The sequence below is a fragment of the Bos grunniens genome, chromosome 23 (assembly GCF_055505025.1).
Source record: "Bos grunniens cultivar Pamir isolate PY7600 chromosome 23, Bosgru_T2T1.0, whole genome shotgun sequence".
NCBI classification, from domain to species: domain Eukaryota; kingdom Metazoa; phylum Chordata; class Mammalia; order Artiodactyla; family Bovidae; genus Bos; species Bos grunniens.
In genome coordinates this window covers 14,184,976-14,209,571 of record NC_141187.1, presented here as the reverse complement: position 1 = coordinate 14,209,571, position 24,596 = coordinate 14,184,976, and the positions used below count along the sequence as shown (strand labels likewise).

The window sequence follows — 24,596 nt, the reverse complement described above, 5'->3', positions numbered from 1 at the left end:
GGCCACCAACCTCCAGGGGACTTGGAGGCAGAGGCAGCCCTGTCACTTGCTCCGAGCAGAGCTTTGGACAAGAAACTATCTTCAGACTGGCGCTCCCTGAGGCAGGGCTGTCTCCCCTCAGACTGGGGCTCCCTGAGGCAGGGCTGTGTCCCTCCTCAGACTGGGGGTCCCTGAGGACAGGGCTGTGTCTCCCCTCAGACTGGGGCTCCCCAAGGGCAGGGCTGTGTCTCCCCTCAGACTGGGGCTCCCTGAGGCAGGGCTGTGTCTCCCCTCAGACTGGGACTCCCTGAGGCGGGGCTGTGTCTCCCCTCAGACTGGGGCTCCCTGAGGCGGGGCTGTGTCTCCCCTCAGACTGGGGCTCCCTGAGGCAGGGCTGCGTCTCCCCTCAGACGGGGCTCCCTGAGGACGGGGCTATGTGTCCCCTCAGGCTGGGGCTCCTTGAGAACAGGGGCTGGGTCGCCCCCCTCAGATAGAGGGCTTCCTGACAACAGGGTTCGCTGCCATCTTCCTGCACCAGTTGAAGTTCTCCAAATACTGCTCACTTCCGCCCCACCTCTCCCCAGTCAAACACACAAACTACCAGACCTCTGGCCTCTCCCCACCTGGTGTTTATGGAAGTAATACTGTGCCAGGCTCTGGGTGGCAGGTCTGACGGAGGGACATGGGGAACACAAAGATGAGGGCAGAGCCCGTGCCTGAGAGAATCCGCAGGCTCCTCGGGGGTGGGTTGGGGACAAATGCTGTTCAGGACACAGCAGAGAAGGTAGGTGACACTGCTCAGGTTGCGGCAGAACTTGGTGCAGACCTAAGAGTTCTGGGGGGGTCAGGGGGCCCTCTGGGAGCTGTGAGCGGGGGTTAAGCAGGGAATCTGTGGGGAGAGATTGGACCCAGCAAGGGCAGAGGGTGGGCATTTCAGCAGGGGGGCCTGGCCGAAACAACGCGGCAGAGATGGGGACACTACAGCTCCAGGGAGCAAGCTGAGGACGGCTACGGACCACTGTTCACAATCTTCTCAGGACCGGGGGCAGCTGGGAGGCTCTGGCCTGGAACAAGGCTGAGGTTAATCAGTGCGGCCAGGCCCGGGGCCCAGGGGAGCACGGTTACACGGAGATGCGTGAATAGACCTGGCTTTGGGCGCAGAGCCAGGGCTGACCCTGGCTCTCTCATATATTGATTTTCTGACCTTGTCCAAGAGTTTTAACTTCCAGCCTGAGCTCACACCTGCACAGACTGGAAATAACCATAGTCCCTCCCTCCTCATGAGCATTAAGTGAGTTGATGCTAAAGGGCCCCGGTACTTGGAAAACTCAGTCAACAACAGCTGTCCTGGATTTCTGCTGTTGATGGGAGAAAGCAAAGCGTGGTCCAGGCAGCCAGGCTTCCCGGGGAGTCAGGGTCCTACCCCTCCTTCATTTCTAGGATCAACAAACTTCTGGCAGGAGGAAACTAACATATTTTCATGCCAAGGACCGACCATTCAGCTTAATTCGTGGCATCTTCCAGCTGCAAACGTAGCCAATAGCAAAGCCTCCGTGCCTTCCAGCAAGCAGTGAACTGCGAGGAGGGGCCTGGCCCTGCCCACTGCGCCCCCCCCGCCCCACCCTACCCCATTTCATCCCCCTTAGATGTGAGGTCCTGCCCCAGGCCTGGAGACGAGGGGCTGCGGGGGCTGGGTGGTGGAGAGGATTCAGTGATGGAAGCCCTGCCCCTCACAGGCTGCAGAGCTGGCTGGAGATCGGGGCACTTGACAGGCCTGGGTGAGGGCAGGCTGGCCGTTTTTAGAATCAGGACTCACCAGGTGTTATGGGCACTCTCTGCATGGGGGTGAAGGCAAATGGGGGCAATGCCTGGGGTGGAGGTCACAGTAAGGAGGGGGCATCTCTCAGACTGAAGAGTTTAGGGAGGAAACAAGAGGTGAGAACGAAGAGGCCAGGAGGGAGCACTGGACAGACAGTCACAGGTCCTGGGCATAAATCCCAGTAGTCTGTTAATGTGGGACTGATGGGACAAATGTTAACCTTCTCAGGCCTCAATTTCCTCATCTGTAAAATGGGCACATCACTGTTCTCTAAGAATTCCAGGACAGTTCCAGCAAGATAAAGTAGTGAAAAGCTTTAGGAGTTATCCAGCCCTGTATGAATGGGCAATGTTCTAAGGAGGACGAGCAGGGAGAGAAGGACATGGAGCGGGTGGTTGCTCTCGAGGTGAGGGACTTTCCAACACCCTGGGAGGGCACACCTCCAAACACTGGCTGCTAACCTGAAGAATTCCTCCTACAGCCTCATGTCTCAGTATGAATAAGTGCATCAGATTCTTTCCTTCTCTGGGAACATTTTTGACTGAAGGGAAGGAGGAAAGACGGGCCTCTGAGGTGGGGAAAATGGGAGAGGGAAAAGAGGGCTCCGGTGACAACTCTGGGGTCTACCAGCTGGCGCAGCCCTGCGTCTTCCCCAAGGCAGGACCCGGCCTCATCTTCTCCGCCTGACTTCCAGAGCTCAGCCATCACCGATGGCCTCTGAGATCTGCAGGGGTGGGGCTGCTGGTCCCTGCGCTCTTGGCCCCATTTCTTTTTCCTTAAAGACTCCAGATGCATGAGCAGAAGGGCAGGGCAGGGAAGACCATACACACATTCTCACATGCACAGACCCCTCCCAGGGACACTCTGCCACACACGTTATCACACATGCCGTGGAGCACATGCTTACACACTAAGACATGACAGAGTCTCTCTCCCACACACGAACACACAGATGGTCAGGTACACACACAGAGACCCCTTGGCTGACATATACTCAGTCACACTGTCGCACACATAGATACAGAGGAAGAGTCACACGTTCTGTCACAAGCACACTATTTCTCACCCACACACGGACACACACTGACAGACACCCATTAACACTCTAAGAGGTCTGTCATACACACACACACACCCCTCCCCACAGATGCAGTATCACACTTGGAGTCACACATGCACACCGTCAGATACACAATGACACGCTGAGATGTTTCAGACACGGACTCACAGGCAGGAAGTCACAGAAGGTCACGTGAGTGCAGAGGAGAAACAGGGGTTCATACAACCCCTTTCCCCCGTCCCTCTCTTTATGTCTCTGTCTCCTTCTCTGTCTCTGTGTATCTCTGTATCTCCTCATCTCTCACACACAGGGAGGAACCTACTCAGGGGCAGCCTTCCGCTAAGGAAGAGCCTACTTCTCCTCACAGCCAGGCATCTGAGGGCAGGATGTGGTTTCTTGGTATCTCCTGCTCTGATCCCCACTGGAGTCCGAGTCTGGGAGGGAGTCCAGCTCAAGAATGAAGTTGCACGCTGACCGTGGTGTCCTCTGGACTCCCTCCACCCTTCACTAGAGGGGCCCCCACCTCCAGCCCTCTTCCACCACCCTGGAGAAGGCTTCCAGATGTCCGAGGACAAGAGGGTCAGAGGCCCTGAATGACTAAAGCTGCCGTCACGGGATGCCAGTGTCTCAATCTGCTCCAGAACTCCCACGTGGCAGGGCTCGTGACCCTTATTTACAGATGAGGAAACTGAGGTTCCATTCGCAATGGTCAGGAATATTTGAACCCAGTCTTAGCTGGCTCTAATTTGGGTGTCAAAGGCTTGCCCTCAGTAGACCAGCTCCCTCACAGGGGTCTTGGGGAGGAAAGGAATAGGGGAGGGGGTGGTCCTTCCCAGCAACAATGGAGTGGCCTAGGTCCCCTTCTTCAGAGGTCAATTCGACCACCCCCTCTGCCTGTACCCCCTCCAGCCTGGCCAGCCTGACTGTGGGTAGCTCACTCGGTTTTCCCTTTGGTCCCGCCTGGATGGGCAGGTATTAGGCACCAGCCCAGCCCTGCACCCCTTTCTCCTCTCTGCTGCTGGTCTGCTGGATTCACTTTATACAGGGAACCCTCCTTTTCTGAGATTTATCCCCCCAGCAGGGACATGGAGGGAGCAACTTAGTCTTGCTAATCTCATGAACAGAAAATAGAAGGCAAAATCCACCAGTGTTTATAGAGTCTTACACGCAGGATGAGTTGTGTCGCAATTACTGCAGTCTGACCTCCAAGCTTGTCACTCAGACCTCCGCGGGCCAGGAATGCTCAAAGCAGGGGCACCCCCCGAAACTCCCCTTCTCTGCTCGGAGCCTGGCTCACCCTGCCCTTCTCTGTGTCCCCAGGTCTAGAGATATGGTCCCAGGATATTGGGCTTTTACCCTTAGCCAAAGGCTGAAGAATGAGGGGATTAGAAGAGGGGGGGTTCAAGAAGCCCCACTCCTCTGGGCAAAGGAACTTTGGGGAGAAGACATGTGGCTTCCACAACCTCTCTTTTTTGCTTAATCTGCAAACTTGGCCTGGAGCAGGATGGGACCAGGCACCAGAGCCTCCCACCCCGACCCTGTCCCAGCCCAAGGAGGAGGAGGAGGGGGAGGAAGAAGTGGGGGAGGAGGAGGAGGGGGAGGAAGAAGTGGGGGAGGAGGAGGAGGGGGAGAGGAGGAGGGGGACGAGGTAAAGGTAAGCCAGAGCAGTCTGCAGTCCTGGCTCAGGAAAGATCCCAGGCATACCAGGGAAGCCATTGTGCGGCAAGGGCAGGTGAACAGGGAGAGGGAGGGAATGAGTCTCGGAAAAACACGGGGGCTGAGGAAGAGCTGGCACCTTAGCTGGGAGATGCATCTGTCCACATCTGGATTCTCAACCAAGGATGGAGTCGGCCCTCACCCAAGCCCCTCCTCCTCCTGCCTCCCACCTGGAACAAATTTCAAGGCCTGTACAGGTCCCCTCCCCAAAGCTTCAGGTCTCGGGGTAAGAGTGGGAGGTCACAGGGAAACACAGCCCCCTGACACAGGACAGGCCACCCAAGCCTGCACCTCCTCTCTGTTCAAGCGTCTCACAGCGTTTCTGGACAACTCCCCTCTCCTAAGGCAGGCTGACACAGCCCCCAGCCCAGGAGCCTGGAGGCAGCAAGGGGTCCCCCGGGGTCAGCTCTCCAAGGGCGTGGGGAGGCCAAGGTGTCTCTGAGCATCCCAGTATGAGCTCTGGTGCTTGTTGACCACCAAGAGGGTCAAGCTGGGGGTGTCAGATGAGTGTGTGTGGAGGGTGCTGCCTGCTTCCAGAGGAACAGGGAGCCTTTTCCGTGTTTGCCTTGGGGCTGGGGAGCCGATGTGGCTCTCAGGTTCCCTCTGGGAGGTCAGGAGGAAGGACAGCAAGCTGCCACTGCAGGGTCCCTGGGGCTGTGAGTCATAGGCTGTGCCGGGGGGGCTGCTGGTGGAAGAGAGTGGAGCTGGGGGTCCACACCCTGGCCTCTCTGCCTTCCCGGAGGGTCTCCCATGGCGAGCGGTGGCGGGTTGGGGCACAGACACGGCAGGAAAGGGTCTGGGGCCGAGTGGGAGAGGGCAGCTCGGGCTGCAGCCGAGCCACTGGTACGGGTTTGGGGGAGACGGAGTTGGGAAAGTGGTCCGGGGAGATGCCGGGCGCAGAAGTCTGCGCAGGGCGGCCGCGGGACAGCCGGTGGCCCGGCCAAGGGGCCCCGGCGGCCAGGAAGACGGGCGCCTGGCCGGGGCTAGGGGAGCCGTCCGCCGTCCGAGTCCCCACCTCGGCCACCCAGCCCGGGGCACTCCACTGTCCTAGGCCCCGCTCTCCCGAGGCTTGGGTCCCCGCCGCCCGCGGAGTTTCGCTCAAGTCCGGGACGCCTGGCCCGCCGCAGCCCGCACCGCCGCCAACCCCGCCCCGGGGCCCGCGGTTCTCACCTGGGGGCGGGGGCCGGCCCTGCCCACCGCCCCGAGCAGCAGCAGCGCCAGGCGGAGCAGCCCCGGGGCGCCGGCCATGGCGGGGCGCTCAGCACTGGGCCATCGCTGCCACCTGCGGCACGGCGCGCACCACTGAGCCCCGGCCGCGCGGGCGGGCGCGGGGGAGGAGCCGGCGCGGGGCCGCCCCGCCCGCAGGAGGGGCCGGGCGGGTCCTGGCTTTCCAACCCTGGCCGCCGAGGCCCCCCGGCCGGTCCTTCTCCCGCGGGAGGTCCCGGGCACTGCGCTCCGGGCCGGCGCGCTCGGGTTCGGGGCGCGCAGGAGTCGGGCCGTCCTCATCCCGCACCCGGACCACCTTCCGGATCCCTCTGCTAAGGAAAGCCAAACCGCCCCCAAGCTGTCCAGGGTACCCCAAAGGGAACTGGGGCCGGAGAAGCGCACGGGACTTGGCCAAGGTCACACCTTCCGTCAGACCCCTTCCGGAAAGTGTAACCTCAAAAGCTGCGAGTGGCTAGGAAGACAGATCCACCCGGCGGGGTTACCCCGTCCCCAAGTCCTCCCCTTCTCGAGTTCTGTCCCGAAGGCGGCCCTGGGACAACCAAGGTTGAGGGGACAATGACAAACGATCTATGGAGCCCTGCGGGTGGGGAGGGTCTAGAGGCTCACCACCCGCCTCCCGAAGCATAGCCCTGCTCTGAGTCCCTGGGCTTTTATAACCCCTGTGCCCACGCGATAACGTGTGCCCAAGGCTGTCCTCTGCCCTCCTGCGTCTTCCTCTCGCTGCTTGGTGGGACTCTCTATTTTACTTGCCTTTATATCCCCACACCCCTGCGCAGTGCGGACCTGGGAGCAGGGGCTGGTGGGGCCCAGACTCACCCTCAGCCAGGCTGTGGGAGACAGTGCCAAGAAAGCACTGACTTTCCTGTTCCCTAAAGACAGTGAGGAGACCCAGTGGGAAGAGGGAATTGTACCTGCCTTCCCGCAGTCAATCCTAAAGGAAATCAACCCCGAATATTCACTGGAAGGACTGATGCTGATGCTGAAACTTCAATACTTTGGCCACCTGATTGGCAGAACTGACCCATTGGAAAAGACCCCGAGGCTGGGAAAGATTGAAGGCGGGAGGAGAAGGGGATGACAGAGGACGAGATGGTTGGATGGCATCACCGTGTCAATGGACATTAGTTTGAGCATGCTCCGGGAGTTGGTGAAAGACAGGAAAGCCTGGCGTGCTGCAGTCCATGGGACTGCAGATTCGGGACACAACTTAGCGACTGAACAACAGTCGCCCCCCTCCCACACCAACAACAACAACAACAAAAGAACTTTGAAGAGGGGTGGCAGCAATATTAGCCTGGAGCTACATGGAGCATGTCTGGACCATTTCAAAGGGAAAGGGAGTCCGTTGGAGCAGCTGCTTCTCAGGGACAGAACAGAACATCTCAAATCCCAGAGAGAGGTGAGATGCTGGGAGGAGGCCCCCAGTGGGAGGAACCAGGGACTCCCATTCAGCAAGTTCTGCCTCCACTCCCTGAGGGTCATTTATTCCCTCCTTCCCAGGTGATGCAGTGGTAAAGAATTTGCCTGCCAATGCAGGAGACGTAGGGGATGTGGGTTTGATCCCTGGGTCAGGAAGATCCCTTGGAGGAGGAAATGGCAATCCACTCCAGTATTCTTGCCTGGAGAATCCCTTGGACAGAGGATCCTGGTGGGCTACGGTCCGTGGGGTTGCAAAAGAGTCAGAAACAACTGAGCGACTATGCACACACTACTAAGTATGCACACACACACTAAGAAGTCAATTAACAATCACCTTATGTGCCACTTAGGATTAGCTTGTTCAGCTGCAAGTGACAGAAAACCCCGAATAACAGGGGCATAACCAAGGACTCTGTAATGTAATGCAAGGTCAGAGGTTCAGCCCAGGGCTGGGGCAAAGGCTCCTTGACCATCAAGGTGTCCAGTTCTTTCAGTTTCCACCATTCTCATGGTTCAGGGCTTCTACCTAATAATACAAGGTGGCTGCTCCTGCTCCAGTCATGGTATTCAAATTCCAGCCAGCAGGAAGGCGGTAAGAGAAGTTGGGTGCACCTCCACCAGTGAGGACATAGCCTGAAAGAGGCAGTCATCAGTTCCACATGCCATGGTGAGCACTCAGACACATAGGCACACTTAGTCTTGAAGGAGGCCCTTTTTCCAAACTGTCACTGGCGAGGTCAAATATTACGGTTTTTATTACTTTAGAAGAAGGCTAGATGGATAGGCAAATAACTTGTAGACTCTGCTATATCAGGGCTGGGGGTTGGGGACAAGAGAAAAGGAGAGAGGAAAAGGGCTAGAGAAAGCACCCAGGCAGAACTGAGCCTTTTCCATGAATTTATCAACCTCTAAATTACACTCAGTAAGTATCAGTTGAACATCTGCCTTGAGCCACAAACTGAACTAGGTCCTGGGCATTAAATGGTGATGCAGTCTGCATCCTCAGACAGATTATATTCTAGTGCAGGAGGAAGATATTAATAAAGTAATTATTGGAGCCATTTATATTACAATTTAACTTATATGCAGAGTACATCATGGGAAACGCTGGACTGGAAGAAACACAAGTTGGAATCAAGATTGCCGGGAGAAATATCAATAACCTCAGATATGCAGATGACACCATCCTTATGGCAGAAAGTGAAGAGGAACTCAAAAGCCTCTTGATGAAAGTGAAAGTGGGGAGTGAAAAAGTTGGCTAAAGCTCAACATTCAGAAAACAAATTTCATGGCATCAGGTCCCATCACTTCACGGGAAATAGATGGGGAAACAGTGTCAGACTTTATTTTTGGGGGCTCCAAAATCACTGCAGATGGTGACTGCAGCCATGAAATTAAAAGACGCTTAGTCCTTGGAAGGAAAGTTATGACCAACCTAGATAGCATATTCAAAAGCAGAGACATTACTTTGCCAACAAAGGTCTGTCTAGTCAAGGCTATGGTTTTTCCTGTGGTCATGTTTGGATGTGAGAGTTGGACTGTGAAGAAGGCTGAGCGCTGAAGAATTGATGCTTTTGAACTGTGGTGTTGGAGAAGACTCTTGAGAGTCCCTTGGACTGCAAGGAGATCCAACCAGTCCATTCTGAAGGAGATCAGCCCTGGGATTTCTTTGGAAGGAATAATGCTAAAGCTGAAACTCCAGTACTTTGGCCACCTCATTCGAAGAGTTGACTCATTGGAAAAGACTCTGATGCTGGGAGGGATTGGGGGCAGGAGGAGAAGGGGACGACAGAGGATGAGATGGCTGGATGGCATCACTGACTCGATGGACGTGAGTCTGAGTGAACTCCAGGAGTTGGTGATGGACAGGGAGGCCTGGCATGCTGCGATTCATGGGGTCGCAAAGAGTTGGACACGGCTGAGCGACTGAACTGAACTGAACTGATATTACAATTGCAATGGTGATCAGCACCCCAGTGATGAGCAGATGCTGTTGAAGTCCTGCCCTCAGTACTTGAAAGACCATTTTCTCTCTGCTGGGATGGGGTGGGGGGTGGTGGGGGAGAGGGAGGGTTGGATTCTCTCTGGGAGGAGAGCTCTGTGTTCAGTCAGTGCAGGGTAGGCAGCCTTAGGAACCCAAGCATGGATGGGCAGCAGTGGAGGGATAAATGCCTCAGTGTCTCACCCCATGGATTCAACAATTCAGAGGCGTACTGCAGTCTCCCAGATGGAGCGATGGAGCTGCAGCTTCCCAGATGGTCACTCGGGTGCTCAATAAAACACTCACTTCCTGGTCTGTCTCACCCTCCACCAGCAGGGGGACTAGTGCTTCCTGAGGGCATCTTCTAAATAAAAATAAACTAGATGGGGGGCTTCCCTGGTGGCTTAGTTGGTAAAGAATCTGCCTGCAATGCAGGAGACCGGGGTTCAATCCCTGGGTTGGGAAGATCCTCTGGAGAAGGGAATGGTAAACCACTCCAGTATTCTTGCCTGGAGAATCCCAAGGACAGAGAAGCCTGGTGGGCTATAGTCCATAGCATCAAAAAGAATAGGACACAACTGAATGACTGAGCAACCCACCTGTGTGTGGGTATGGACTGTAGCCTGCCAGGCCCATCTATCCATGGGATTCTCTGGGCAAGAATTTTGGAGTAAAAATCTTTACTTTTAAATTCTTAAATTCTTGCTGGGTAAGCCCGGCTGAAGACAGTGGGCAGATGAGAGCAGCCAGAGGTGGGGACTGGCCCCCTGAGCCCAGAGGTATTTGGGTGGAAGATGACTCTCCTGTCCTTTGAACACATGGGGGTCCAGAACCTCTGAGTCTGCTCGGATTCTGATGCTACCTCTGGTCTCAGCATGTATTAACACCATCCTGGATTCTGTCTCCTCATTAGACCAAGACTCCGGGAGGGCCAGCACGGTGGATTTCAGCACTGGGTTTGAGTGCTCAGCGTTGGCAGACCCCTCCCTCCCCTCCAGGAACTGTCTCCGGGTATGACAGGTGACACTGTGTGCTGTGCTCTAGTGCTTCCTAGCAGATTCTAGAAGGCTCCGTGTTGAACATGGGGACAGTTTGTCTCCTTAACTTGTAAGTAAATTTCAGAGTAGGTCCACAGTCTGATTACCCCCTCAATTTTTTTTTTTAAGCAACTTAATTCTCTCCGTCCCTTCTTACCCAGTCCCCTAGAGAATGAGCGTTCTCATACCCTTATCTGATCTCGTCCCTGAGCCCATCCATTGGTTCCCCATCACACAGGACCAAGTCCTCCAAACTTGTTAACATCTAAGAAAGCTGCCTGGATTGCCCCAGCTCACCTCCCAGCTGGACCTCTGTGCTCTCGAACAAGCAGTCCCCTCTGAAGAGTCCTCCCCAACCTTGCCTGCCCGAGCTCCTACTCCTGCTTCAGGACCCAGCTCAGGCAGTCCCTCTGGGAAACCTCCCCTCTGCTCTGCCCCTCAACACTGCCTCAAGACAGCATAGGTGCTCTCACTGGCAGCAGGAACCTTGGAAGGCTCCCCTAAACATGGTTGTCCTCCAGGATCCCCCACCTTCTGCTCACCCTTAGAGCCTCATGAAGGACTACCCCCCACCACCAAGCTTTCCATCATCTCCCCCAGTTCCTCAGGGCCCCAGTCCCTTATGTTTACTGAGGCCCTCTGAGCACATGGGAACCTTCTTTACTGTTGCTGGTTAATTTCTCAGTTTCCGCGTGGTCTCTGAGCCCCTGGAGGGCAGGGGTCTTGTTTCACTCACCTCTACAGCCACGGCACCCAGCACAGTGCTTCCGGCATTCTAGGTGCTCAGTGACTCTGGTTTGAAATAACGCATGATGGGATTTCCCTGGTGGTCCAGTGGCTAAGACTCTGCCCTCCCAATGCAGGAGGCCTGGGTTTGATCTCTAGTCAGGGAACTAGCTCCCACATGCTGCAACTAAGAGTTTGCCTACTGCAACTAAAATCTTGCATGCTGCAAATAAGATTTTGGGGGGTGATTGGGTCGTGATAGCAGAGCTGTCATACATGGCATGACCCCAGAGGACCACCTCCCCCTTCCACGATGTGAGGGCAGTGAAAATGGTCATCTATGAAACCAGGAAGCAGGCTCTCCAGAGACCAAATCCACCAAATGCCATGATCTTGGACTTCTAGCCTCCAGTCATTTGTTGTTTATAAGCCACGGTGTCTATGACACATCATTGTAGCAGCTCAAATGGATTAAAACAAGCCCCACTAGAACATGAGGCAGGATGCGCTCCCTAAGAACAGGGACTTGAAGGGATGGAATACTGCTCCCTAGGCAAACACTAGGGCTTCCCTGGTGGCTCAGATGGTAAAGAATCTGTCTGCAATGCAGGAGACCTGGGTTTGATCCCTGGGTAGGGACAACCCCCTGGAGGAGGGCAAGGGAACCCACTCCAGAATCCTGCCTGGAGAATCCCCATGGACAGAGGAGCCTGGTGGGCTACAGTCCTTGGCGGTTGCAAAGAATCAGACACGATTGAGCAACTAAGCGCAAGACAGCACAGACTAACGCTAATCATGAACAGAAGTAACAGCTGCCTGGTGTTGAGGCCCCACTCCAGATCGGGTGCTGCTGAACACTTAGCGTGCCCTGATCACCTCAAGTCTGATGAACAAGTACTATGACACCCGATTTATGGATGAGGAGACTGAGGCTCAGGGATGACAAGTGAGCTGCTCAGAGAACAACATGGGCGTTCATCCTGGGTCCACCCACCCCCAAGGCTGGTAAAGGAGAGGAGACAGGCTCCAGCTCTGCCAGCCAGTCCTGGGAGCATCTCTCCTGCAGCTCCTGCCTCCCCAGCCCAGAGCTCTGGATCCAGCTCTTTACCCCCACACCCAAAGCTACTCCTGTGGCCCAAAGTGAGGCTTCCACTAAGGAACTTGGTTTTCAGATCATCTTCAGAAATGGGAATGGGAGCGACTGATCTGGACAGCTGAGGAAAAGATGTTGTAAGTCCCTCAACCTAAGGAGACAAGAGCCCAGGGCAGGCCCCCCACCTCCTCTGTCCCTCATTGAGGGGAGCCCTCTCGGTGGGAGACCTGGCCAGTGCACAGAACTGAGTCTTTCTCTTGGGGGAAGATAAGGAGGGAGGGGGAAGCAGAGAGGAAAATGGGGGTGGGGTGGGGAGAGAAGGAAGCATTGCTGAGGAGGACAAGTGTCTCTTGTCCACACAGCCAAGTTCCTTCCGAATTCCAAGTTCCTAAGAAGCTTGTTTATTTTCCAAAGCTCAAGACCATATCCCTGTTCTGGCAGACCGGATGAGGAAAGAACCAACACGTAGCCTAGAATAAATACATGTGCACACTCAGCACACACACACACACAGACATACACACATACGCCTACACACAGATCTTAGGCTCTGTAAGTCCTGGGTTGAAATCCAGCTCAATCACTCACTGAACATCTCTGAGCCTTGGTGTCACAGTCTGTAGCATGGGGATAATAATAAAGACCAATATTTACAGAGCCTTTGCCTTGAGCGGGGCAGTGTTCTAGGAGCCATGTGAGTGTTATCCATTTAATGCTTACCGTTGCCCTCGCCCGCTCTACTCGTCGCCAGGAGAGTCGGAAGTTTTGCTGCTAGGCGGAGGCAGAGACCACAGGAGTGGGACCAGGAATCTGTCTTCTGCCAGGAGTCTGGGGAATGTGCCTGTCTGCGGTTCCCGGGGTGAAGGAGTGTGCCGTGGGGTGGGGGGAGGGAATGCCCACCAGGCCAGGGCTCCACCCCTCTACTTCCGGCTTCTCTTCTCGAGACCCTGCCCCCTGTCCCCCCGACCCAGAGCTTCTGGCAGCAACCCTGCCTTGTGAAGTGTGATCATTTCTATCCCCGTTTTACAAAGGAGGACTCCCAAGTGCAAAACAGTGGAGTGACTAGCCCAAGATAGGTCAAGAGAGCCTGGATGCAACCCACCCGGACCCCTCGCAGTGACTGCACAAACACGGTCACACCTGGCAGGATGGTTGGACCATCATAATTGCCCTTGTCCAGAACCTGGCACTCGTAAGTCTTCAGTAATTAGAAGCGTTACCGCCACACTGTTGTTCCCCGTGGCCCTCCGTCTTCCCAGCTGTGCCAATGCCCAGGGCTCCAGCTCAGTCCATCCCTTCCCGGTCCAGATGGCTACAGGCACCCCCCAGATCTAGGGCCGGGAGGAGGCTGGCTGGACCCGAGAGGCTCTGTCCCCTGCGCAGTGCACCTGTCGCTGCCCCCATCCTGCAGTCCAGCCGAGCTTCCCAAGTACTGGGTCCGGTTCAAGTGCTGGGCAGTCAGCTGGCAGGATTTATAGCCTCTTGAGCTACAGTGATTATTGCTCTCTTGGGCAGAGGCGGCGCCACGTGTCACAGCGACGTTTCCTAACTGACTCCTCGTTGAGAGAGAAGTCAGTGCCATCACTCCCGCTTTATATGGGGGGAAACTGAGTCCGCAAGAGTCGGGGGATTTGTTTGAGCTCACTTAGCAAGATCGGCAGGGTTTGTGCATCTGTGGAGCAAGGAAGAGAAAAATAAATGAGGTGAAAACAGCAAAATTCCTCTCTCTTCTTCACCTGGGGATTCCGGCTAGAAATGACTGGGATCCCTCTGTCTGCCCAGCAGGGAAGGGGTTATAATGTCAGCAGCGGGGAGAAGGTAAGAGAAAACCAGGGTGGGGGCAGGGAGAGAGTCATTTTGCAGAGAGGGGCTTGGTGAGAGCAGAACCTGTGAGGGGCAGGTGTTGCCCTAAGAGCCATCTGCCCTCTTCCCTTTAACGAGAAGATGGTGCAGCAGCACTGGCGGAGAGCTCCCCAGATCTGCCGTGTGTTTGTTTCCTGGGGTTGCTGTAATAAAGCACTGCAACTGGTGGCTTACACAACAGGATGCATTGTCTCACAGTTCTGGAGGCGTGAGGTCAGAAATCAAGGTGTCATCAGGGTTGGGTCCTCCTGAGAGTTCAGAGGGTGAATCTAGTCCAGGCCGCTCTCCCAGCTTCTGTAGCCTCAGGCATCATTGGTTCATAGATGGCATTCTCCCTGTGTCTTCACATTTTCTTCCTCCTGTGTATATCTACCTGCTTATTTAACTTATATGCAGAGTACATCATGAGAAATGCTGGGCTGGATGATGCACAAGCTGGAATCAAGATTGCGGGGAGAAATATCAGTAACCTCAGATATGCAGATGACACCACCCTTATGGCAGAAAGTGAAGAAGAACTAAAGAGCCTCTTGACGAAAGTGAAAGAAGAGAGTGCAAAAGTTGGCATAAAACTCAACATTCAGAAAACTAACACCATGGCGTCTGGTCCCATCACTTCATGGGAAATTGATGGGGAAACAGTGGAAACAGTGACAGAATTTATTTTTGGGGGCTCCAAAATCACTGCAGATGGTGACTGCAGCCATGAAATTAAAAGACACTTACTCTTTGGAAGAAAAGTTTATGACCAACCCAAACAGCTTATTAAAAAGCAGAGATATTACTTTGCTAACAAAGGTCTGTCCAGTCAAAGCTATGGTTTTTCCAGCAGTCGTGTGGATATGAGAGTTGGACTATAAAGAAAGCTGAGCACTGAAAAATTGATGCTTTTGAATTGTGGTGTTGGAGAAGACTCTCGAGGGTCCCTTAGACAGCAATGAGATCCAACCAGTCCATCCTAAAGGAAATCAGTCCTGAATAGTCATTGGAAGGACTGCTGCTGAAGCTGAAACTCCAATACTTTGGCCACCTCATGCGAAGAACTGACTCATTTGAAAAGACCCTGATGCTGGGAAAGATTGAAGGTGAGAGGAGAAGGGGATGGATGACAGACGATGAGATGGTTGGATGGCATCACCGACTCAATGGACATGAGTTTGAGTAAGCTCTGTGAGTTGGTGATAGACAGAGAAGCCTGGTGTGCTGCAGTCCATGGGGTCGCAAAGAGTCGGACACAGCTGAGCAACTGAACTGAACTGAACCTGTCTTCAAACTTCCCTTTTGTACAAGGACACCAATCATTGGATTGTGCATGCCTGTTAAGTTACTTCAATAGTGTGGGACTCTGTGGGATCCCATAGAATATAGCCCACCAGACTCCTCTGTCCATGGGATTCTCTCAGGCAAGAATACTGGAGTGGGTTCTCCATATTGGATTAGGGTCCACTCTAATGACCTCATTTTAACTTGATTACCTCTCTAAAGACCCTGTTTCCAAACAAAGGTCACTTTCTAAACTATTAAGAGTTGGGACTTCAAGATATCTTTTGTGGGAGAATACAATTCAGCCTGTTAGTTGTTGAGACCACCGTATTTCCCAGTCTCCCTTGATGTTCCACACGGCGAGTGGATCGTGGAGGAAAGTGGCATAGGCCCAGAAAACCTCCCACATGATTCTCCACACCTTCTCCTCCTCACACCTTCTCCGCCTCCGTCAACCATTTGGACACAGATGATCCAGTGCAGAACTCCAAGGCCCACCAGACAGAAGGAGCCTGGGTCCTTGGATAACTGCATGGGGCAGAGTTTCCTGCTGACCTGCCCTGGGGTGTATCATGTTAAGTCACTGAGACTGGGGAGCTGTCACTGCAGCTAATCTACCCCTAGAGACACTGCTGGTGGGTGTCCCTGGGAGCAGTGCTGGTCAGGCCAGGGGGGCCTTCTGGAGGTCCCCTCTTTGTACCTCCGAATAGGTGAATGAGATCCCTCCCTCTGGCTCAATCTCCTCTTCCCTTTGGTCAGTGGATAACAGCATCACAGAGGACATTTGGGATCACGTGGCCAGGGCTCCCATTTGACCTTATTCATATGGCTCCTATCCTTATATTTTTATCTGCCTTAGTTGTGACGTGAGGGATCTTCAGTCTCCATTGCAGCATGTGGGGTCATTAGTTGCAGCATGTGGGATCTAATTCCCTGACCAGGGATCAAACTGGGACCCCCTGCACTGGGGCCATGGAGTCTTAGCCACTGGACCACCAGGGAAGTCCCTGGCTCCTATCTTTCACCCCAAGGTGTTCCCACCTGTCTGCCTGCTCTCTGGGGGGCGAGGAGGGGGTTGGTTATGACAAGAGCCCACAATGCCCCCTCACTGAATTAATGCTGTGCAAGAAAAGAGGAAACGTGCCAAATCTCATGTTTGGAAATCAACTGAAAGGAAGCACTACACTGGCCTTCTCATTGTACATAGCCTTTCAGCACCTCATCGAGGCTGAGAAGCCCACTGTGACCAAAATGAGAAATGAAACCGTCAACCAGGTCTAAGATAAGTGGTGTCCACAGGCTGACAGGCTAACTGGCCCAGCAGTGACAGTTTCTTTATCAGAAGCTCTCCCCAGCTGTTTCCCTCTGGTAGCATCCTGCAGACCAGCCAGTCACAGGCCTCACAGGCCGGGGCCGGAGATGCCCTGTGGAGGGACTTGAAGGCCCCAGAAGTTCTCTCTGAAAAGAACGGCTCCGAGCCAGGATGGGGAAGCTGTCACGGGCTTTCTGGAGCCAGGAACATCTCCAGGGCTGAGTCAAGGACAGTGTAGAGCCTAGCAGAGTCCCCCAAGGCAGGGGAGGATGGACAATAGCCCGACTCTTGTCTGATCGTGCACTCTTTAACAAACTCAGGCTGGACAAAATCAACTCCCTCGATGAAAGCAATGTGGTACTCGCTCACTCGCTTCTCCTAAATAGCAGAAAACAAATGCAAAAGGGAGAATGCAGACGTGTCCGGGCCAGCTCCTCCCAGCCGCCCGCACCATCATGCCTAAGTCTCTGAGTGTGGATCTGGTGAGCTTCTCCGTTCCTCGGACCTCACAGGTCGCACCTGGGGTCCAGCTTGAAGTGACTGCAGCCATCGAGGCCTGCAGGATGGATCTCCAACCCTGTAGGTGCCTCCTGCACCTCCACAGGATCACAGTCCAGAAACTTCCGCTCCTGTTTCTGGTCCTTTCTCAGTTCTGTCTCTATTAGTGATGATAATACTTTAGGATTTGAGACCGGCCTGTGGCTGGAGGAAACTCAGAGTCTCCCTCTGTTGCTGTGGCCTGACCTCTAGACCTGGCCTAGAGTGAACTTGCGGCCTTGCCTGGCAGGTGACATTTCCTGAGGACCCGGTCTATTTCATTTTTCCCCTCCCAAGACCAACCCAGAGTCACTTCCTTCCCTGTTATGAAAGCTTTCACCCTCCATGCACTCAATGATGCCCTGGTTTCTGGCTCATTTGCCAAACGGGATGGCAAACAAAGCTGATGAGCCTACCTGGCACTTAATGGCTCAGATGCCCCATCCCACCACCACCCAAGTGCTCTCATGGGGAGCTCCTCAGGGTGGGGTAGGCTCACAGAATTAATGCCAAGGACGACAGTTTTGCCATGGAAAAGGGCACAAACACTTCTCCGAGACAAAAGCTGATGCCAGTGGTGTGTCAGAGTCTGGAGGGCCCAAGGGTTCCAGCAGAGGAGGCTGTGGAGAATTTGGCAGCACCTGGGCTGGGGTCTCAGCTGTGGTCAACACCAGGGCCAGGGCGCCCAAGCTCATGGAGGAAAATCAAGGACAAGGAGTGTGTCCCCGTCATCAAGACAGGTTGTGTAGATCCAGGACACAGACATCAGGTCTGTGCCCCGCCCAGCAAGGATTTCGAGATCATGAACACTTTTCTGGGGCTACCCCATCAAGGACAAGGATCTGAAGATCACGCTGGTGCAAAAGCAGACCTAGGCTGGCCAGCAGGCCAGGTTCAAGGTGACTGTAATCACTGGAGACTCAACAGTCACGTCGCTCTGGATGTGAAGCGGCCCAAGAGGTACACACGGGGCCTTCATCCTGACCATGCCCTTCGTAATCCTGGTGTGCTGGGACTGCCGGGGGAACGAGATCAGCAAGCCCCACGTGGTGACGCAACACTGCCCTGGGCATTGCCGTGGCCCCTGTGCCCAGGAAGCTGCCACTGATGGCAGGTCTCTGCCAGCTTTACCAAGGTCACTTCAACATCACATCCAGACCCACAGCTTGACCTCACTGACCCACACCAGAGTCTCCAGGGGTGACCCCCCCATGGTGCTCTTATACCAAGAAAAATCAGTGAATTAAACATGAAAGCAATGACCTCTCTGGTGGTCCAGTTGTTAAAACACCACACTCCCAACGCAAGAAGTCCAGGTTCTATCCTTGGTCATGGAACTAGATCCCACATGCTGTAACTAAGACCCAACACAGCCAACCTAAAACCAAACCAAACCAAACCAAAGAAAAATCCTGAGAGCAAAGCAACAAGCAGAAGTTCCACAGACAGCGCGGCTGGGTACTAAGGAGCAAGTTCTCTTGCAGGCTCTCATCTACTCCCTGGTTTAGCAGGAGAGGCCGGTCAGGTGTGGGAAGACCTGGGCTCTCACCTTGGTTCTTCTGCTATTGTCCTTTGTCCCCTAAAGCAGATCGCCTCCACCTTCTGAGTCTCGGTTTCCTCACCTGTATAATCATCCCTACCCACAGGACTGTTGTGACCTTCAGAATGAGAGGATCCATGCGTTAAGAGCACTGGAAACGGCTAAGCCTAGACACGAGGCAACTCCATGGTCATTCCCACAATATTCTTGACCTTTCCTGGCCCTCCCGGCCGTCTTCAAGTGTCCTGTCCTGCAGCCAACCAGGGTTTGTTGTCATGGTTGTCGTCTTGTCGGCCAGCCTTTATCCACATCTGGCCTTTGCTCCTGCTGCGCCCTCCCCCTAAAATGTTCTTCTCCTCTATTGCCTTTGGTCAGATCCCATCCATCCTTCATGGCTCAGCTTAAATTCTACTTCCTCCAAGGGCCTTGCCCAACCCATGACTTGAAAAAGTCCAGTCTCAAATATGCAGATGACACCACCCTTATGGCAGAAAGTGAAGAGGAACTCAAAAGCCTCTTGATGAAAGTGAAAGAGGAGAGTGAAAAAGTTGGCTTAAAGCTCAACATTCAGAAAACTGAAGATCATGGCATCCGGTCCCACCACTTCATGGGAAATAGATGGGGAAACAGTGGAAACAGTGTCAGACTTTATTTTTTTGGGCTCCAAAATCACTGCAGATGGTGACTGCAGTCATGAAATTAAAAGACGCTTACTCCTTGGAAGGAAAGTTATGACCAACCTAGATAGCATATTCAAAAGCAGAGACATTACTTTGCCAACAAAGGTTCGTCTAGTCAAGGCTATGGTTTTTCCTGTGGTCATGTTTGGATGTGAGAGTTGGACTGTGAAGAAGGCTGAGCGCTGAAGAATTGATGCTTTTAAACTGTGGTGTTGGAGAAGATTCTTGAGAGTCCCTTGGACTGCAACGAGATCCAACCAGTCCATTCTGAAGGAGATCAGCCCTGGGATTTCTTTGGAAGGAATGATGCTAAAGCTGAAACTCCAGTACTTTGGCCCCCTCATGCGAAGAGTTAACTCATTGGAAAAGACTCTGATGCTGGGAGGGATTGGGGGCAGGAGGAAAAGGGGATGACAGAGGATGAGATGGCTGGATGGCATCACTGACTCGATGGACGTGAGTCTGAGTGAACTCTGGGAGTTGGTGATGGACAGGGAGGCCTGGTGTGCTGTGATTCATGGGGTCACAAAGAGTCGGACATGACCGAGTGACTGATCTGATCTGATCTGATCTGATCTCTCACTCCCACGCCCACTTGATCTCTCACTGTCATCACTCTCTGACTTGCATCGTGGCTGTTTGAGTGCAGACTGAGTGTGCTCTGCTGCAGCACATGCCTGAGGCCAGGGTCCCTCTTGCATCTTAGCTGAAGGTCAGCATGGAGCTTGTGCACAAAAGATGCTCAAAATCACCCTATTAATTGGCAGTGAGTTGAGAAGGACCTTAAGAGATAATCGATGTCTTTGGGGCCTGGAGGCAGAAGATGAGCAGCCAGGCTCTAGGCAGCAGGTCCATAAACATCCTTTGACAGAAAAGCCCAACCTCAAAGCCTAGCAATTTTAGATTATATTCGCACGGGAGGCTTTTAAAATAGCAAAACTTTAGATTTATGTCTCTGTGAACAGATGTGGAAGGGAAAATCAATTCCTCATAGTATTGGCTTATTTGTTTTTTTATCGCAGTGCTAAATATTATGCAGTGAGTGACAAATTAATACATAAATTGACCTGGAGACACATCCTCCAACTCCCTTGGATGAGAACGGAGTGAAGACTTGCGGGACCTCATGGCTGGACGTGGCAGATATCTAACATCACGTGTTGGTCAAGCTGGAGTTTCCCAAGAAAATGATGGAAGTGAAGACGACTCTGATTAAGACGACTCTTAAAGAACCCAGACTTTTCCCCAGAAGAGGGCAAATGCACACGTAATTCGTTTTGGAGACAAATGGTATGGAAGACGGGCACCACCTTGCCCTTGGCTCTGGAGCCCTTCTGGGGCTCTTAGAAGATGTCAGGAGAAGACCTTGGCCGCACCCTAGCTCCTTCCCAACCAGGGCCTCCTCCAGGATGAGAGGAAGAGACAGACCCAAGAGCAGTGACCTGGCAGGGGCTTACCTGACCCAAGTGACCACCTGCTCTCCCCTGGTGGGGCCCCTGGAGCAGCTAATGTGAGCAAATGAGTGTGAAGGCGACCTTCCTCCTGAGGGCACCAGGCCCAGCTCTCTGAGGAGCCTGGAAGGCAGAGCAGGCACGTGAGAGGCAAGGACCAGGCTGGATGAGGAAATGCATCAGCTCACCACCTGGGCCAGCGGTCCCACAAGGTTCCCTGAGCAGTGGAGGGGCCCGAGGGTGCTGTCGGATCTGGGACCCACCAGGGAACCCTCTGCGTGTGCCAGTTGACTGATGGCAGCCAAGGACTGGCCTGGGCTCCTGGAGAAAGCAGAGTAGGCAGAAAGAGCAAGGCCATCCTCTAAAAAGATTCCATAAACATGGAAAAACACTTAAAGTGACTGCTTTCCCCAAGAGAGGGGATGACACATAACAGGCAAAGCTTCTGATTTGGCCTAGCTAACCGCCTAGGTCTGGAGAGAGACAAAGGGAGAGAGATAGAGAGAAGGACTATTAGGGCTATTTTCTATTTGTCTGGCAGCCTTGCATTCAGGTTCTCACCGAGGGACAATAGAAGAGACACAACAGTAGGGGAGAGGATTTACATAATCAGAAAGGAATACCCGGAAACTGCAAACGACAGATGGGGGTCCTTACCCCCCAGACATGGGCTGAAGTCCTCGATCACCTGTCTGGGGAGCCTGGGGTCCCAGTGACAGAAATACCATGAATCTGTCAGTTGGGAGACGGGGAAAGAGTCCCCCTTTCATAAACACCATCTTGAAGAGGTTGTGAAAGTGCCAGAAAATTAGAGGCTGAAGCATTGAATATCTGCACGGGGTCAAATGAGGACTTTGCCTGGAAATGGAGAGGAGGTGCTTTAATTAATCAGCCCCAGTCTGAGTGAAAATGAGGGGTGGCTTCTGTGGGGGAAAGGCAGGGAGCTGCCAGCAAGACACATGTGCGAGGTGCAGAGGAATTTCCGTGCTCCTTGATGACACCTGTTCAATTAAAACTGTTTATAAAGAAGCAACTGTAACCCTGACAGCCTGTCACATCCCACACTCCCAACATGGGTGGTTACACACGCCCTGGGGGATGGAGCAGTGTGGGTCCCCGCCCTCCCTGGCGCCTTTTGAGGGGAATGGAACAGATTGGGAGAATCTGCTATAAACCAGTGGCTTCTGAGGAACGGGTATTCATTCAAGGTAGACAAAGATTATTTTCATTTCTTGAGCATGACTCCAAAGTGTTTATATTCATCTCAGAAGGCTATATGTAAATCAAGACTTGAGTGTTCAAAGAACATGGTTCTTTTTTGCAGTCAAACAGCTTTGACTGTTTGATGCCAGAAGAGAGAAGCAATGGAGTGGACTTTTATCCAGGTGCTGAAGGTACAAAAGTCATCTTTTTCTAAGACTGGATACAGCTCTCTTTCAAGGAGTCTTAGAAATTTAAGGCTGTGAGCAAAGTAGTCATGAAGACTTTCAGATTTCAGTTGCTTTGTATTTTGAGGGCTTTTCAATGTCTATCCGGTGGCTCCACTCAGCCCCAGGGGACTCCTCCAGGCAGGGACCCCCCTCTTCCCCAGCCACTCGGGAGGGACAGGAATCACACCCCCCCAGGTCTCTTCTCCCACTATTCCAGGCACTGGGAAAGCTCCCTGCATTTCAGGGATGTTTGTCGGCACGCAAATGTTAGATATACACTCGCTGAAGTTGTTAAGCTCCTCAGAAGAGACCATAAAGAGGAAGCCAGAGGAAACATGTTCATCATTTGCTTTCAAATCAAAGGAGATGGAGAAAGAGAACGAGAGGAGAAAAGCAAGCATGTGGAGGAAGAAAGGCAATCCATGGACACCGTGCACCACCCGGGTCCCTCTTGGATCCCAGGCTCTCCTCTCTGAGCCACCAGGAGTGTGGGCTGCACATGATGTATCTGCCGGGTCCGCTTGTTCCCAGGGCTCGTGTGGGGCCACTTGCAGCACCCTCCCTGTCTTACAGCTCCATGGGGTGGCTGAGGCCTTTGCTGTGCCCGCATCGCAGCCCAGCTTCTCCCTCTGCCCACTCCTGCCTCCTTCACTCCCAAGGAGTGCTGTTCCCAAGAGATCTCCCCAGGAAATCTGCACTCAGATCCCTAGCTCTGAGTCTGTTTCCAGAGAATCTGACCTAAGTCAGGGAGGGAGCAAAATGTTTAGTGTCTGTGATGAGTGGACAATTTTTATCAAATGTACCAAAGGCTCCTAAGCCAATGTTTATACAGCCCGAGATGACCCTGGGTGGATTCCTTGTCCATTCAGTAGGAGGCCTATTTGGGGGATGTATGCTACGGGTCCTATCCCAGAGTGTTGTCCTGTGACATTTTTTACATCTAAAACAAGATCATTTTTTGAAATCTTGAAAAAAAAAAATTGGAGATTCTATTAGGCACCTAGGTTTAAGTCACTGAGCTATTTTAACTGTGAGTGGCTTTTTGGTGAAAATGGAAAGGATCTTCATAGTCCTTCTGCCTTTTCTTTTTTTTATCCATTTAGGATAGTGAATTTTCTTCCATACTTTTGCTCTCTTTTATTCTTTGCTGAAGTGTGTTCTTTAAAATACCATCTTAGTTTCTTTTTCTTCTTCTGCATATGGACAAGGAAGCCATCCTACAGGGGGCCTGGGTCCAAGGACCAGACCGCTAGTCTTCTCACTTAAGAGTCTAGAGCTAATTCCTTCACCTCCTTCCTGTTAACAATACACCTGCTGGTCTAGACTGTTCAAGAAAGCCCAGAAAAAGCATGTTAAACGAACCGACTAATTCCTTTCAAAATTCTTGAATTTTAAATGTACAATTTGCTTGCACACCATACAAATGCTGCTATTTTAAGATTCATTATTTATTAAAATATTTCATTATTTATTAAAATGAAATAGATTTTGGCTGTGCTAAGTCTTAGTTACTGTGCGGGCTTGTCTCTAGTTGCAGCAAGCAGGGGTACGCTCTGCCTGTGGTGCACAGGCCTCTCATTACAGTGGCTTATTTGGTTGCGGAGCACGGGGTCTAGAGCGCTGGGGCTTCCGTAGTTGTGGCACGTGGGCTCAGTAGTCGTGACTCTTGGGCTCTAGAGCACAGGCTCAATAGTGGTGGTGCACGGGCTAGGTTGCTCTGTGGCTTGTGGGATCTTCCCGGATCAGGACCGAACCCGCGTCCCCTGCACTGGCAGGTGGATTCTTTGCCACTGAGCCACCAGGGAAGCCCCCAAATGCTGATATTTGCCTGATAGTCTCTCTCCCATGCACCTTATCCTTTCCATGCAGACAACAAAAGCGGCTCAAATGAACAAGTCAGAGAAACACGGATGCACTATTTTCTACACACAATGATGATTTTTATCTTATTAGACTCTGGCTTAAACAAAAAATCCAATACTGCCTTGCAAAGTTCATCAGAGCGTAGACTGGGTCCAAATCTCAGCTCTGTCAGTTACCAGCTGGGAGAACTTGGGGAAATTATTTAGCTTTTCTGGGCCTCAGTCTCCTCCTCTGTGAAATAGTAATAATGCTATCAGACTTCATAGGGTTGTTATAATGGTTACATAAGCTAATTCATGTCAAGGGCACCCAGTAACACGGTGTTATTAAGTCACAGACCTCATCGTGGGCAACAGTGAGCACACAGATCTTTGAGTCTTTTTTCAGAGACCCTGGCAGTTATTTATAAGCACTTGGCTAGGAAAACAGCTCTTTTCCTCAAATTGTAATGATAGAAGAAACATCCAACTAGACTCTCCAGGCACTGCTATATTTTTCTTTTTTTCCATTATGTTTATTTTTTATTTTTTTGATTTTTTAACTTTCAAAGGCTCTTAAGGAGGACTTTACACAGTCTGGTCTCCATCTCTGGACATTCCA

At 52.8% G+C, this 24,596-nt stretch overlaps 1 protein-coding gene across 5 annotated transcripts in view; it reads right to left on the bottom strand.

Annotated features, from left to right (window-relative positions):
* Positions 1 to 5,885, bottom strand: part of GLP1R (glucagon like peptide 1 receptor) — a 37,247-nt gene extending 31,362 nt beyond the window's left edge. For all 5 annotated transcript variants that reach the window (XR_015153176.1, XM_086371560.1, XM_086371562.1 and 2 more), the window contains exon 1: positions 5,745 to 5,885. Coding sequence is in view for 2 of the 5 variants with exons in the window: in XM_086371559.1 (XP_086227685.1) it covers positions 5,745 to 5,822 (78 nt within the window). In the remaining 3 variants the exon portion in view is untranslated. The remainder of the gene's footprint in view (positions 1 to 5,744) is intronic.
* Between the last annotated feature and the right edge of the window lie 18,711 nt (positions 5,886 to 24,596).